Raw genomic sequence first — 16600 nt, forward strand, 5'->3', positions numbered from 1 at the left:
CGCGGACCGCCGCGGTCATGGCGGGGCTGTGGCTGCTCCCCGGCCCGGGCGTGCGGCTTCCGGGGGCCCGACTGTGGCGGCTGCTGCCTCGCGGGCTCGGGGTCTGGGCCCCGGCCCACGGCAGCGCCGGCACCGACGGCGGCGTCTGGCGGAGGCAAGTCTGCGCGTGGCGGGCCTCGGAGCTCGCTGGCTGCGGCCGGGGAGGGCGGCGCGTGAGCACGGCGATGCCGCCCCCGCCGGGGTCGTCCGGCTCGGAGCCCAAGGGCCGCAGAGACCCCACGCGCCCCTCCAAGCCCGGGGTGAGTGCGGCCCTGCAGCCCTCCCTGCACCGCGGCCTGCGGCGCCGCGCCCCGCCCCGCCGCGCCCCGCCCCGCCCCCGCCGCCTTGCTGGCCACCTCGGAGACCGTCCGCGGCCCGGCCGGGCGGGCCCCGCGCCCTCCTGCCCCGAGCGGAGGACGTGACAGCCGACGGCTTCCCCACGCCGCTGCAGTCTCGGGCTTGGGTTGCAGCGCGCTGCGGCGCCCGCTCCGCCCCAGATGCCCCCAAGATAGGGTTCGCGTTCTCCTCGGAGGTCTCGGCCTCGCGTCGGCCGGGATTGAGGGCTCGGAGCATCTTTAGTTCTGTCGCTTGAACCCCCTTGAGAGGGTCGCCGTGTGGGTTGGAATGGAGCAAGGCGAGATGCGCGTCGTGGTTGCGTGCGGGATAGGCCGTCTTACTACACCTTTCTCAGGTTCTCGTTCCGACCGCAGGAGAACTTGACAGCTGAGAGGGGTGGGCTTTAGAAGCTGGGGCGGGGGGAGGCCGAGGAGGCGGACATCTGCCTCGGGACTGGAAAAAGAGTGCAGACAAGTAATTTGCGAGGAGCTCCGTTTCTGCTTTGGCTCTGGTATTTCTGGAAGCCAGAGTTGGGTCAAACCAAATTTTCTTTGTTTTGTGTTCCTAGTTATCAGTCAGCACAGTCACCTAAGTAACGGGTTTTGAAATCAGCAGGTGGCAGTCGGGGTCGCACGGAGGGAACAGTTGTGAGACTTGAGCTTTGGGTCTCATTCACCTGGAATGGACTTACGGAGTTTCCCTTTGGAAATGAATGCCTCCGTGATTGTGATCACCGCGGTGTAAAGTGCCTCCAGACTCTGGGTACTTCCTCCCCCCAGAGGAACAGGAGGCCTTCTGTATATTTAACAGGATCGGGACTTGTATTCATGTCTATGAAAGACCACCAGAGTGAATTCAGTGTGGTTGAATGTTTGCATCTTACTAACATATATCTGAAATCTCTGCCCCAGTAGCCTGTTTCCTGGAAGTCTTTGGCATTCACGTTTGCAATTGGTGGAGCTTTACTGGCTGGAATGAAGTACTTCAAGAAAGAAAAGACACGGAGTAAGTAGACATTCTCTGGTTAGCTCTGAATAAAATTCATCTTCTCTAGCATCTTTTATTTTGTTTTTAGACTTCTTATCTTTAGATAATTTCATAGGAGCAGAATAGTTCTAAAGGTGGTCTACAGAGTTCCTGTGTATCTTTCGCCTAGCTTCCCGGTTAACAAATTATATAACCATGCATGGCTCATTTGTCTAAAGTAAGAAATTTTAATAGGTGCAATACTATTCACTTGATTTCGAAGTCATCTTTTTTTTTTTTTTTTTTTTTCATTTTTTCATTTCATTTGATCAGGTCCAGGATCTAGTCAGAATGAAAAGACTTGTGGACAGGCTTGGATGTGGGTGATTAGAAGCCCAGAGGGTACAAAGATGATTGAGGCATAGTCCAGCCATCGAGGTGCATATTACAGGGAAGCAGACACAGGAGTAAAAGATTTCACGAGGGCCAAAGAAGGGCCAACCTGCACTGCAGACCACAGAGTATCGGCAGAGGCCAGAGGCTGACCGTGGAGGATGGACAGATAGGGAGAACCTGGTCAGGGGGTGCCAGGAACTGCTCCAGATTAGCATGGGAAGTGTTTAGAAATTGTTTGCATGCACTTTATATTTTAGTGAATATTCCAGGCTTTTAAGATTTGGTTTAGAAGTTTCCAGGAAACCTTTAAAATATCACTTCAATCTGTCATGGTTCTTTAGAGTCAATTTTGATGCCATGATACAAAGGATGTTTTTAAATCCATGAAAATTTAAAAAAAAAATTTTTTTAATAAATTATATACGTGAGAATTCATGGGTTTTAGAATCTTAGCATTATAAGATCCATATCAACGTATGATGTTGATTTTGCGTAACAATCACTTTTATTATGCGATTTTCATATTCTAATAAGAAATTAAGATCCTACAGTTTCACAAAGAAACAAATCTGAGAAACTAGGACTGTAATGGCAGAGACAGTTCTAGGATATGCAAGCTTTTGAGTTCAGTTTGGAATTTCGTCTGCAGTAATACTTGTTTTATTTATTTATTTATTTATTTATTTATTTATTTATTTATTTATTTTTTAGTAATACTTGTTTTATAAAAAATTGTTGTAAGTGCACCTGGTGGGTGGCTCAGTGGTTGAGCATCTGCCTTCAGCTCAGGGCGTGATCCCGGGGTCCTGGGATCGAGTCCATCATTCCCCACAGGGAGTCTGCTTCTCCCTTTGGCTATGTCTCTGCCTCTCTCTGTGTCGCTCATGAATAAATAAAGTCTAAAAAATTATTATAAAACTACTAAAAGTATTTCTAAATCATTTTAGAGTCTTTGCTGACATGCTGTCTCATCATCTCTAAAAACTTCACTGTGTACTTTTTATGAACAAGTATGTTCGTCAACATAATCATAATGTAGCCATCAAAATCAGAAAACTAACATTGACATGTTAACTACCATTCAGTATTCAGACCTCATTCAAGTTTTGCAACTTGATGTTTTTTATCCCAGAAGGATCCGGTTCAGAAACATACCTGTACCTTCTTTTCTCTGTAGTCCCCTTCAATCTGTAGCGGTTTCTCAGTCTTCATGTGACTTTCATGACCTTGAAAACTTTGAGGATTACAGGCCAGTTATTTTGTGAAATGTCCTTTAGTTTGAGTTTGATTCCTCATAACCAAGAATGAGGATTCTTCATGATTATTAGGGAGTCAGACAAACCCACATGTGTCCTTTCAGCAGGAATCTCATAAAAGTGATGCTGTATTCTCACTGCTTCTAGTCTGGTATCATGTGATCTCATTTTGTCCCATTACTGATAATGTTCAGGTTGATCATGCATCTGTCGGGCTTCTCTATGGAAAACATGGTTAATTTGTATTTTATGGTGTGTATTTTCATACATAATATATTCAGTCCCCCACAAGACTCCCCATTTATGTATGTCCTTATGGACTCGTGCTTTCCTATGCCTTCATAATCTCTTTATTTTGATGCTCAAATTGTTCCGCATTGGTCCCTGGGATCCGAGCAAGCTCCTGTTCTTTTTGACGTGTCTTCAAAGTTCTTAGTTCTTCCTTAAATCTGGCTCGTCTTGGACCTCTCTACCATAGTTCCAATACCAGCCCTTTCTCCAAAAAGCCCTGTTTCCTTTTAGTGGAGGGTGATCTTTAGAAATCAGAACATGGGCTCATCACTGCTGGGTTGTGTCTGCTCCAGGGTCCTCTCCTCTCTGGGGACCCAGCTAGAAGATAAACGTATGTACTTACTTATAGATGCATTTACTTCTGTATCTGTATATATTGCAGCCACAAGTTCTTATTGGCACCTTCAGTTGCTGCACAGTACTACAGCATGCATCCTGTCCATCTGTCCACCCTTCTACCTCTCTTGCCATGTGTGATTCTTATCTTTAACATGCTTATTTACTATTGATCCCTTGTGTGAGGTCCCATGGCCACTGTCCCCACCCCGGTCAGGTGCCCTCCTTGGGACCCTCGGGCTAAGACTCCTGACACTGGGTACACACCTTGGGCCCAGACAGTCTGGTCTGGGCTGCTGCAGCCTATCCCCCAGCCTATCATGGCCACGTCTGATGGCAGGACTGCGTCATTCCAGAAGAGGAAGAAATCTCTTCACCACTTTGTTTTCTTAGTGTCCTTGCTATGTATCATAGCAAAATCAAATTCATTTGATTTTGTTCATTGTTGTATACTTGTTTTCCTTGAGAGATTTTTTAAGCTTCTTGAAAACAGACTGTTTTCCACATTCCAGACTCATTTCCACCATTTGCCGCAACAGGCATGACTGTAGAACTGACTGTACATCAGGCAGTTCAGTGCCTGTGGTTACACTGACTTTTGACCGTGCGTGTTTGTATCTCTTCAAGAGCTGGAGAAGGAGAGGCAGCGAAGCCTGGGAAAGCCTTTGCTCGGGGGCCCATTTTCCCTCACCACGCACACTGGAGAGCCCAAAACGGACAGAGACTATGTGGGTCAGTGGGTGTTGATTTATTTCGGTTTCACTCATTGTCCTGATGTCTGTCCAGAAGAACTAGAAAAAATGATTCAAGTCGTGGATGAAATAGGTAAGCCATCACCAACTGTAAAAAGTACATTTACTTAATGTCACCATGCTTCTCACATTCTTGAATTACTGTCATGTCAGGTGTTGGAATCACTTGGGCTCATTGTGAGAACAAAATCTAAGCATTGCACTTGTTTGCTGCTTTGATTCCTGTGACCTTATTCTCTAGCAGAGGGAGTTGTTCTGATGCTAAATGTTAAGTTGCTTAAACATGTCGGGGAGGTTGGGTTTCCCATAGCTCTGCATTGTGTCCCTTCCTTGGTTGTACATGCCCATCCCTGACACTGCCTTCATCCCCGTGACAGACAGACTGGAAAATTGGGCGTGCAGTCTGTGATATGCACTCAGTGGCATTTATTAGCACCAATGAGAAGGCAGGGTACGTCCTTTTTAAAATAGACTGTTTCAGGGGGTTCAGCCCTTATTGATAGTCTCTCTTGTCCTTGAGATACGGTGTGGGGGGCAAACTACAAACATCAGATTGGATCAGGACACAAGATAGTCACATGTCGTGATCCAGGTAAAAGGCACACACTGGTGCAGGTGTTTGGTAAGATAATTACCTGGTTCCACCACAGACACCGTGTACATCTGCTCCTCCTGCAGGCCATCCGATCCCCTGCCCCATCCTCTCCACTAGAATGTTAGGTGCTCCCCTGTTTCCTCAACTCCTCGCTGTATAACATTAACTATTCTCCTCTGTAATTGTTGATGTTCCTCTTTTCCCTTAGAGTGTGAATACTGACCAATGAGAACTTTCTTTCAGATAGTATTCCAACTCTGCCAAATTTAACTCCACTTTTCATCACTATTGACCCAGAAAGGGACACAAAGGAAGCCATCGCAAATTATGTGAAAGGTATGTCGTATTAACAATACATCTTGGGGCTCCTGGGTGGCTCGGTTGCTAATTAAGCATCTGACTCTTGATTTTGCCTCAGGTCATGATCTCAGGGTTATGAGATCGAGCCCCATGTTGGGCTTCATGCTCAGCAGAGTCTGCTTGAAGATTCCATCTCCTTCCCTCTCCCCCCCACTCCCACTCACATGCATGTGTGCGCATGCTCTCTTAACAAATAAAATAAAAATCTTAATAATAATAATACTTTACATCTCTTTAAGCTCCTAGAGTTTTTGAAAGATCAACTCATTTGACCTCCATGCCTCATGAAATAGGGAGAACAAATATTATCATCAGGTTTACAGGCGAATAAAAAGGTGAGGCTGAGTTGTGACTGTGGCTGATAAGCAAATAAATAAACAAGTTTCTCAATTCCTAGTGCACAGCTCTGTTTCTTTTGTCACAGGAAGGACTAGACTTGGCCTTCATATATCCACAAAGCTGACAGAACCTTGAGTACAGAGTGAGGACACATTGCTTCTAATTCCAGGTCTACCCCATTCTGTAAAATTAGGACAAACGTACATCCTGGGAGTATGTAGATTGGGAGATTAGAGACTTTATATACAGATTGAGGTCCCAACACATATTTTATAAATCCAGAACACTTACTATGACAGACACATGTATGACTTTTCATGGAAGAATTTCTTCACCTGCAGGTTAAAACCTATGAGAAGGCACTTTAAAAATAAAAGATTAAGTTATGGTAGAATTAAGGATGAATGTTCGGGTTCTCATGAACTTGGCTAAATTGTGTAATTTCTCAGGATTCAAGTTTTTTCAGCTGAAAAATGATGAGCACAAAAATCTGTTTTGTTATAGGAGTGACAGGAACGTGGGTGCTGAAAAATCAGGAATTGGAATTCTAAATTTTAATTATGGTGAAATTGATTTAGGCTATGGTCAAAGGGGTAATGAATAGTTTTATGTTTAATTTTATCATATGACACATTGTAACACGTATCTAAAGCTTTGAGGTTATTTCAGAGTATGTTTGGAGAAGGAGCTGCTGTCTCTTGTTATTTAACATATTTATTGAGCTGTAATTGATGTACAGCAGCACATATTTAAAGTGTACAGTTTATTACCTTTTGTCATATGTCTCCACTTGTGAAACCATCACCACAGCCAAAAAAAATGGATGTACCTGTCACCCCCAAGAGTTTCCCTTGCACCCCTCCTGTCCCTGGGCAACCACTGATCTGCTTTCTGTCAACATGGAATAGTTTGCATTTTCTAGTAGTTTATGCAAACAGTTATACACTGTATACTCTTTTTGATGGCTTCTTGCAGCAGAATTCTTTTGAGACTCATGCATTCTTTAGCCTGATCAGAAGCTCACTTTCTTATTGCTGAGCAGTATTCTGTTGATGGACATTGGAGTTACTTCCAGTTTGAGGCTGCTATAAGTAGAGCTGCTGAGAGCATTCATGTACAAGTCTTTATACGGACACATACTTTTCATTTCTCTTGAGTAAATTCATACGAGTGGATTGTTGGATCATGTAGTAGGTGCACCTTCCTGCTTTTTAAGAAAACTGACAGTTTTCCAAAGTGGTTGCACACTTTTACATTCCTGCCAGCCACGTGTGAGAGCTCCAGCTCCTGCCCATCCTCACCACACTTGATGTGGTCGGCCTTTAATTTTAGCCACTTCAGTAGGTGTTCGATGGTAGATCATCGTGGATTTGATATGCTTTGTTCTAACGACCATTGGTAGTACACATCCGGGGCTCCTGGGTGGCACAGTTGGTTAAATTATCCGACCCTTGGTTTCAGCTCAGGCCTGATCTTGGGGTCATGAGATCGAGCCCCATGTTGGGCTCCATGCTCAGGGAGGAGTCTGCTTGGGTTTCTCATTCTGTCATCTGTCCCTCCCCCACTTGCTCATTTTCTCAATAAATCTTCAGGAAAAAAATATGAAGCATCTTTCCATGTACTTACTTACCATCTGTATGTCTTTGATGAGTGTCTTTTCACAACTTTTGCTCATTTCTGGGGCTATTCGTTTTACTTGTATTCCTTTATCATGCATATTCCCAATTTGAGTCTTACAGGTGTATGATTAGCAGATATTTTCTCACAGTCTGTGGCTTGTCATCTCAGTCTCTTAATGTGGTTTGAAGAGCAGCTTTCAATTTGATGAAATCCAGTTTATTAGTGTGTTCTTTTATAGATAATTCTTTTGGTTTCATTTGGAAGAAATCTTTCCCCAACTGAAGGTTACAGAAGTTTATGTTTTCTTGAAGTTGTACAGTTTTTATTAGATATTTAAGGTGAATTTATGCTCATGGCATACAAGTTTAGCTAGAATTTGAACAATATCATGTTTATTTTCTAAAGCAGTAAGCAGCAGGTGTAATTCATTGGGTGACAGATGATCTCCAATGTAAGTGTGTGATGTTGGCACTTGTTTGTTACCACATGTTAACCAAGTCCTAAATGTCCCCAGAGGAGGAGAGAGCTAAGTTCTCATAATTCAAATGCAAAAACCCTACACTAATATTCTTCACCAGGACATACATACAGTAAATGATGATATAATCTCTACTAATTGCATTGGAATAGGGGGCGGCATTAAAAATAATTCAAGTTCATATGTAGAAAATTATTACAGTTTCAACAATATTTTTAAAAAGGTGTTGATATGCAGTGAATTTAGACTTCGTTTACTTTTCTCTCAGAGCAGAAAAGAAAAGCCATCCTACTTTTTCAGTATGTGAACAGTTTATCAATTTAGGATGAATTAGAAATGACAGTAGGCTTTTTTTCTCTACCTTTGGAAGAAGGTAATGCAATTAATAAGTGTTGGACTGTCATCTCTCCAGTCTGATGCATCCAGGTGTTTTAAATGACTTTAGCTCACTTACACGAATCCCAAAAACCATACAGCCATACATCAGGTGCATGCTGTGAGATTACTTGCTAGAAAATGAGAACTATCGTGAAGCAAACATTTTTTTCAGGATACAGTGAAAAACTGCTTAATTCATGACAATATCTGTAAACTTCAGCATATGTCAGAAGTATGTCTAAGTATTTAAAAACAACTAAATTTTTTTAAATGTGGTTTAAATAACATAGAATATGTTTCCTCCAGATCTTTACAAGATCATTTTGAAAGGATCTGACTTACAAAGAACCAGCTTTGGGTTTCATTGCTTTTTCTTTACTGATTCCCTGTTCTCAGTTTCATTGATTTCTGTTCTAATTCTTTTCTGTTCACTTTGGATTTAATTTGCTTTTCTTTCTCTAGCTTCCTAAGGAGGATAATTAGATTCCTGATTTTAGGTTTGTCTTCTCCAATATACAAATTTCAGTGCCACATGACCCCAGAAGCACTGCTTGGGCTGCGTCCCACAAAGTTCGATAAGTTTTCATTGTCACTTAGTTCAAAATACTTGTAAATTTCTCTTGATATTTCTTATTTGATCCACATATTATTCAGAAGTTTGTTTCATCTCCATGTGTTTTGGGATTTTCCACTTACCTTTCTGTTACTTCTATTTTAACTCTGCTATGATCTGAAAGTGCACATCATATGGTTTCTGTCCTTTTAAATCTGTTAGGGTCTATTTAATGGCCCAGAATGTGGCCTGTCTTGGTGACTGTGACTTCTTTATTACAAAGGAGTATTTGCATTTGTTCTGTGTACATTTCTTTTTCCTGTGAATCACGAGGGAGTGTTCAGATACCCATTGGAAGAAAGTGGCAGCAGGAGCTGCTTTATAACTGAGGTTTTTTAAATGGGGGGTGGGGTAGTTTTGCTTGCTTCTCATTTTTCACTGTGTTTCTGATTTTTTATTTAGAATTTTCTCCTAAACTGATTGGGCTGACAGGCACCAAAGAGGAGATTGATCAAGTGGCCCGAGCATACAGGGTATACTACAGCCCTGGCCCCAAGGACGAGGATGAGGACTACATAGTAAGTAAATGTTCAGGCATCTCCCACGGGCCAGCTCTCAGGCCCCACACAGTCGTACAGCTCAAACGACTGGCTTTTCAGAAATGAAAGAAAAGCTGAGATCACAGATTCCTCAGGAATTTGGGATATTTGAAAGGGCAACAAAAGTATAGTTTTTTTAAGGATGCTGGTTTAATGTATATTCACTATTCTCATAACCTCATTGCCTGTTTTTGTTTTTAGGTGGCCCATAAAATTATGGGAAAATACATGGCAAATGGTATTTTAGATTTAATAGAAATGATGCTTAGATACCATGTTGGAAATAAAGAGAAGCCATTGTTTGGGGGCAAAGCTTATTTGGGTTCAAAACATTGTGTAGGTTCTCCACATGTCCCAGGGAGGAGGCAGAAGAAGCAGTGTGAGGCCATGGGGAATGTGGGGAACTGCATTTTTGGAATGGATAAGAATTCTGAAAAGCAAGAGAAAAGATTGAAAGCTATTAGAAGGTAGACTTTCCATAAGGTTTATTTTTCTAGAAACTCGATGCTTTGCACAATTCTGTGTTTATGTTTGCTTTCGGATGATGAAGGACAGCGAGGAGGTTGTGTTTACATGGAAGAGTTGCCGTGGCATTCACCAGCATTCCCCCTCCAGCCTCTCCCCTGGGAGGATGTCCCCATTGCCTTGTTCCTTCTCTTACCTGTGCTGTCACTGTGAAACACCAGCAGAGGGCATCAGGACCACCCCGCCCACCCAGTTTTCTTCTCAATCTGGACATTTCTTCCTGTCCATTAATAGTTGGCCTTGCAGTAGTACTTTCGTATCTTCCCTGTCAGGCTCTGGTTTCTCTGTAACATTGGTTGGGCAAAGCGATTAATCATAAGAGTCTATCAGATGCTCAACGATACTGTCAGCTGGCCTTCATGTGCTGGTAAAATACTTGGAAACACTGGGTTGTGTGGTCTACCTTGACTGGTTGGTCTTGACTCAGCCAGAGCACATCATTTTCATGGTTTCTGCCTGTAACCAACAGTGACAGCTAGGTGCCCTGAGATCATAACCATGAACATGCATTTGGGTGCTGAGATTTGTATTCAGTCATAAGATAGTCCTGCACAGAATCCAGAATACAAAGATTAACTTTTTCATTTTAAAAATTAGAATGCAGATATTTAAGACTTCTTGTACCCTCTAGAATGCATCCTGGACCCCACTTTGAGGCCTACTGGTCTACTGCCCTAAGAATTTGACCTTTGATAAGAACCAGTGAATCGTATACCTGAAGCTAATATAACACTGTATGTTATTAACTGCACTGGAATTAAAATAACAAGGAAGAACCCGTGAGATCGTTGCTATACGTTTGCTAAATCAACCAGTAGGGGGAGGTGCTCTCCAGCTTAGGTTTCTCATTGGTACTGGTGCCTTCTGTGCCCTGAGGCCACAGATCTTCTTCCACAAATGGTATGAGAAGCTTCTGTCAAGATCTAAGGGCCTATAGGGAGTGAGGGAGTGCCATAGGGTTGAGATCTCCATAACAGCAGAAGGGAGGCTTCTGGCTTTCGAGTGCCCGTGGAGTCTTCAGACTGATAGTACGTGCAAAGGGGGCGTGCCGGACACTTAGGATTCCGTTGGAAGCTGAGCATGCATGTCACTGCCATATTTATATATATATATGGCATATATATGTGTGTGTATATATACATGTATGTATTATATATATACTGTATACACGCACACACTATTACTTTAGTCTGTGTTATACACAATTTGGGACGCTTGGGTGGCTCAGTCAGTTAAATGTCCAAATGTCTTGATTGCAGCTCAGATCATGATCTCAGGATCCACTGAGTGTGGAGCTGCTTAAGATTCTTTCCCTCTGTGTCCCCCATGCTCTCTCATGAAAGAAAAAGAAAAGCACTACAACTGGCTTTCAAACCCAAGAAAAGATGTTCAGTTCCACTCAAAATGAAAGAATGGAAATTATACAATGTGATGCCACTTTCAGAAATCTGTTCTGACCAGCAGAGGTCAGAAGTTTGAAATACACTGTCAAAATCAAATTTGGGAAAAGAGGGAATCCACTGTTGGAGTGAATTTGGAACAGGAGGCATTCCTGTGCATATGGATATTAGGAATTAACTGATCCACACTCTTCGGGGAGTGGTTTGTCACATTTCAAGTGCAATACCTTTTACATTAGAGATTCTGCTTTGGGGAATTTTTTTCTACACCCATGTCCTGCAGCATCATTCTTAGAGAAGACTGAACACCAGGCAACCGTTTTTTTTAAAGCTGCTGTGTACATACTGCTGAGGAATGGAGTCCAGTATCCTGTAAAACTAGAAAGCAGCTACAGTATATCATTACTTCCATGCTTGCAGTGAGAGAAGCAGGCGGCGCGCGCGCACACACACACACACACACTAATAAATGCAGGCGGTTACTCTGGAAGAATCCAGAAGGAGCTGGTGACAGTGGCCTTCTCCAAGGAGAACAGGGGGACTCTGGGTTTCTAGAAGGAGTGCCAGATTTCCACTGCATAAGTTTACTGTATATTCTTGTGCTCACTTTTATGTATACATGTTACCTTTTCAAAAACATAAGAAGCATGTACATGTGTCTAGAAAACTCACATTAGAAGAGCCACACTGCTGGTCCACAGTAGAAGCAGCGGATTGTGACAGACCCAGGTTCTAGGCTGAGGTCCGGCACTTACTAATGATAAACTCACTCTCAAGCCCTTTTGATTGTTTGCATAGGACTAGGATACCTGGCTCCAGGACTAAGGTGGTGTGTGAAAGAGCTTGTGTGTCATGCTAGCTTCCTTTTTCCATCCGAGAGACACTAGAGCTTCAAAGCACACTGTGTTAGAAATACACAATCGTTCGCTCTGCCCACAAGCCAGCCAAACGTCGAGATGTGACCACTGACCAGTTTGGCAGATATGGATAGAACAATATTTTGATTATGTTTAGAACGTAATTTATATTAAAAACACTCGTAAAAAAAAATCCACTGGAATTCTAGTCTTTCAAGGGAGAGAGAGAGAATAGAGTAGGAAAAAGGAAAAAGTAGTGAGAGAGGTGCCAGCTACAGAGTAAGGCTTGAAGAGCAAGCCGGAGACTCCGCTGAGACTCCATCAGATGTGTGGAGAATCGTGGGTCCCCTGTCCCGCTCCTGCTGTACGTTATTCTAAGACACATGAAATCACCAGCTGTTTGAGCTCTTGGCCTACATTCCTTCCCTATGTGCGCAGGCAAGTGGTTCTTTCCATTTGCTACCTCTTTATGAATGTGTGTATATAAAGAAGTAATAACCTCACAGACCTATAATGTGTGGCGGGCATCTTTGGGGGGTGTCGCCAGCTTGGTATGTGTGATCACATTTCTGTCTTCCTTTTTGTCTTGCCAAATAGCAATCAAGCCCGAAATAAATTCCAAGGACTCTAGGCGCCAAGTCTTCTCATTTAAAATTGGATTTGGTAGAAGCACATAAATTAAAAAATTGATGACTAATCTAAGCCTCAGAGTTAGGAATGTTTTCAGAACTCTGCCTGGAAAATAGATAATAAATTGAAGATGACTCCTCGGAGGGGTAGCATTTACAGCCTGAGGAGTTAGTTTCCAGATGATCTGCTTCTGATAGGATCATTCAGCATAGTGTATACAAATTTCTTAGGGGAGAAAAACCCTTGTTTCCACATTTCCCTTTGAATCACTGATATCAAGACTAAACACTGTGCTAGAATTTATATTATATACTTAACAGCAGTAGTTAGTTTTCTGTATTCTTCTCAATAAAAAGTGGTCAGCAGCATTTAGGAGTAAGGAGCTGCAGGTTTCTTCCTAAAGTAGCAGCCATGTCTTAGGAGCAGACTCAGAGATTGTGTGGATGCGCATGTTACAGGTGGAACCAAGAGAATTCCAGACTCTTCCTTGTGTTTAGAGCGGTAGTCATTGCGGAGTTCTGGAACACAGAAGACTTTGGATAGTTGTCACCATGAATTTATTATAACAGGCTTAGACCCATTCTGTAAACGACAGGTGTAACAAAGGTTGTTGAAGCATTCATGTGAAATTCTCTTCTCCTGTAGCGTTTACTCAGTCACATAAGCAGCATGTTTGGTAATCTTTTTGTCCTTTCTCTCCCTCCCCCCACCTCTTACTCTGCAGGTGGATCACACAATAATAATGTACTTGATTGGACCAGATGGCCAGTTCCTAGATTATTTTGGCCAGAACAAGAAGAATGCCGAAATCGCTGGTTGCATTGCCGCGCACATGAGAGAGCACAGAAGGAAGAGCTAGCCAGCGTGGAGGCGGCAGCGGCAGGATTCTCTTGCGGAAGAGGAAAAAGGCTTTACCTCTCATAGGAGCCAAAATATATAGAGACACACACATGTATATGCAACCTACAGAATGGCCTTCATACCACAAGAGCATCTTTATTTTGGGCAGGGCAGGTTACCCTTGGGTTCAGCCAAGAGAGTTCTTGGAACTGTAAAGATTCCAACGACATAGTCACCTGGGACCAGAGGACCAAGTTAACGTGAAGCCAGCAGAATGGACCTCAGGAAAGCAGGGGGCCGGCAGGTGCGTTTCCCCACGTCAGCAGGGCCCTCGGGTCAGCGTTGCTGGTGTCCTGGACCCTCGTTGTCCAGTTTGTGGGGCTGATTTTCCAGGAAGAGTGTAATTTCCATAGTGCCTTTGCTTCCCTGCTTCGAGTTCTTGGGGGCTGCTAACAGTCAAATCAGGCTCTTGGACATTCAGTTAATCTTTAGACTTGAAAACGCATGTGTATATGGTCTTCAGTGTTTACAGATGTCACGGTCAGGTTTTCATTGTGTTCATCAGCACCTGCTGAGTTTACTAATGAAGAGGAAATTTGGGGAAAAACCAATAGATCAGCTTCTGTAGGGATCTTTTATATGATTTTTCTTTAAATGTGCCGGGTTTTCAGTGACCTACCAAATGGATGGAAGGGAATGTGGATCATGACTGTGACACAGGGCACTTCTCTGCCTAGACCGGGTGGCAGTGGGTGTGAAATAAAGGCGTGTTCAGTTTTGCAAGCATGACCTTTACCGTAGCTGAATCGTGGGTGCACATGGCAGCACACAGCCCTCGAAGAGAGCCCCACGGCCTCAGGGGGCCCCTTGGGGCTTATGAAAGCCCACGTTCCGGGCCAGAGCCAGATTCGTGGAGTCCGGGGTGGGATGCAGGCCCCTGCACTCGTAAGCAACCTGTAGGTGCCTCAGAGCAGGCCTAGGAAGCTTTGTGGGGAAGCAAGTTCTCGATCTGGGCAAGAGAAACCGTGGCCCACCTTGTGTTGTGACCTTCACAGTGCTGTGCACACAGCCTTTCAGGAAAGTGACTGTCGAGTGTTGGGATGAATCCTTTGTGAGTAACCTTCCCTGGGTGTCTGTGTTTGACGGTCACCTTTTTCCACCCAAAGCTGCCACCCAGGGCGAAGTTCTTTGGAAGTTTTCAGTAAATCCTAATGCAACAGGTCTCATCTCTAGTCAGACAACAGGCTCTTGCCCAACACTTGGGTTTGACAGGCACAGGATACAGGCTTATCTTGGCTTTTAAACTCTTAGTACTCCCAGTAAACCTACCAAAAATACATCAGTGTACGTGAAAAGAAAAACCATCAATTCTGCAGTGGCCATGGGCTGGTCTGTGTCCCCCCAGGAGTTGTACAGTGAAATGCTGAGCCCCAGTGCCTCAGAGTGTGAACTATATTGGGGGAGAGAGTGTTTTCAGAGGTAAGGGAGTTAAAATGAGGCCCTCGCCCAGTCTTGCTGGTGTCCCTGAGGATGAGGACACAGACCACCTCCACCAGAACCCACCCCCACTGACACCTCGCCCTGGGACTTCAAGGCTCCAGCGCTGTAGGAGGAGGGGCATATGTTAAGCCCCCAGTGTGCGGGGTTTTGTTCCAGAACCCTGGAGAAACACCACAGTGGCTCTTCTCTCTCCTCAGGCAGGCTCCCTGAGAAACAACCACAACATCACCTTTGCTAGGGATCGTGTCAAGGCGAGGGATTCACCAAAGGACACAAAAGATACTAAGTGGAGGTGCCTGGGGGCCCTGTTGGTTGAACATCCAATTCTTGATCTCCGCTCAGGTGTCCGTCTCAGCGGTGTGAGTTCAAGCCCCGTGCTGGGCTCCATTCTGGGTATGGAGTCTACTTTAAAAAGACCAAAAAGAAAAAAGAAAAAAAAATGTCTAAAATGCCAGACATGAGAAAAGAGGGTCTGTTTTAAGCCACAGGACGTTTGTGTGGATCCCTTTGCTACAGGCTTGCTCCCAGAAAAACGCAGTCCTCATTCTCAGCTGTTCCAAGTTAGAGCTTGTGTCATGATCCAGAAAGGGAACAGCAGCTTTTGAAGAAACGTACTTGCTCCTCATTCCAGTGTCAAGTTGAAAGGCTTGGATTAGCAGCAGGGAAAGGGGCCTCAGCGATGACGTCCTGGTCTCTTTATTCATGAGGGGACAGTCCCAGCCTTTCTGAACCTAGTTGAGAACTTGGGTCCCCGTGTCCAGTCACGCTCCTGCTTGTGCCCCTGCCCTGGGGGGCTCACAGTGACCATGGGGATCCAACCATCCTGGGGTGCCGTGTGCTGGGTGGGCAGCCTCTCAGTCCTGGATTTGGGGAGATGAAAATCAAGGCTGCCTTTTGACAAAGTATCACTTGCAGATCCTTGCCTGGGTGAGTTAGGAGTGCTCGCGCTCGAGGCTTCCATAGAATCAGTACTTTTACAGATGCTGTTGTTCATTTGAAAATTGTAAGTGTCCTGCCGGTGCAGGAGGCACGGAAGGACTTAATGCATTGGGGGGTCCCCAAGGCAGCCGATCACCTGAGGTCTAGGCACTGAGACTCACTGAGCCACCCACTTGGTCTCTCCACAGTAAAACACCATGAATTGGGAGGCCATTGTGAACCCAGTAGAGTGATTTGAGGCTGCAAATGCATCTGCCCTGAGATACTTTAAAATATTTTAAAGAGTAAAAAATGAAAATTTTCAAATCATCCATGATTCCTCAAATGACATCTTTTTCATCCAGTACAATTTAAACTTGTGTATGTGTGCAAGCTCCCTTTAAGAGAGCAGTCACCCATGCAAGCATTCTTCATCCAAGTCATGAGTTACGGTTACCCTGGAACAATATGGGTATTTACTCCTCCTTGCTCGTATTTACTCCTGAGGTCCCCTCAACCCCTTTAGCCAACCATCCTCAACCCTGCTAGAACCTAGGAGGTCGTAATTTGCTATTCATTTTTAAAATGTACTTTAAAAAGTTGATTGATTCTCCCACAATTTTACTATAGCCTCAA

The 16600-nt window shown here is 44.1% G+C and overlaps 1 protein-coding gene across 1 annotated transcript; it reads left to right on the top strand.

The window, feature by feature from the left end:
- The first annotated feature begins 2 nt into the window (after positions 1-2).
- SCO1 (synthesis of cytochrome C oxidase 1) lies at positions 3-14329 on the top strand. The gene is made up of 6 exons (XM_077892628.1): positions 3-299; positions 1290-1380; positions 4248-4445; positions 5211-5303; positions 9158-9273; positions 13431-14329. Exons 1-6 carry the CDS (start codon positions 18-20, stop codon positions 13563-13565), a joined length of 915 nt encoding a protein of 304 aa, XP_077748754.1. The 5' UTR covers positions 3-17; the 3' UTR covers positions 13566-14329.
- Positions 14330-16600: the final 2271 nt, after the last annotated feature.

Source organism: Canis aureus, chromosome 3, assembly GCF_053574225.1.
Source record: "Canis aureus isolate CA01 chromosome 3, VMU_Caureus_v.1.0, whole genome shotgun sequence".
In the NCBI taxonomy this organism is placed as follows: Eukaryota; Metazoa; Chordata; class Mammalia; order Carnivora; family Canidae; genus Canis; species Canis aureus.

What these genes read in the sequence shown, in the direction of transcription:
- SCO1 (XM_077892628.1), top strand. Translation starts at nt 18, where the DNA reads ATGGCGGGGCTGTGGCTGCTCCCCGGCCCGGGCGTGCGGCTTCCGGGG. An exon ending in CAAGAAAGAAAAGACACGGA is followed by an intron (nt 1,381 to 4,247) that starts GTAAGTAGACAT and finishes TATCTCTTCAAG; the next exon opens with AGCTGGAGAAGGAGAGGCAG. An exon ending in TCAAGTCGTGGATGAAATAG is followed by an intron (nt 4,446 to 5,210) that starts GTAAGCCATCAC and finishes ACTTTCTTTCAG; the next exon opens with ATAGTATTCCAACTCTGCCA.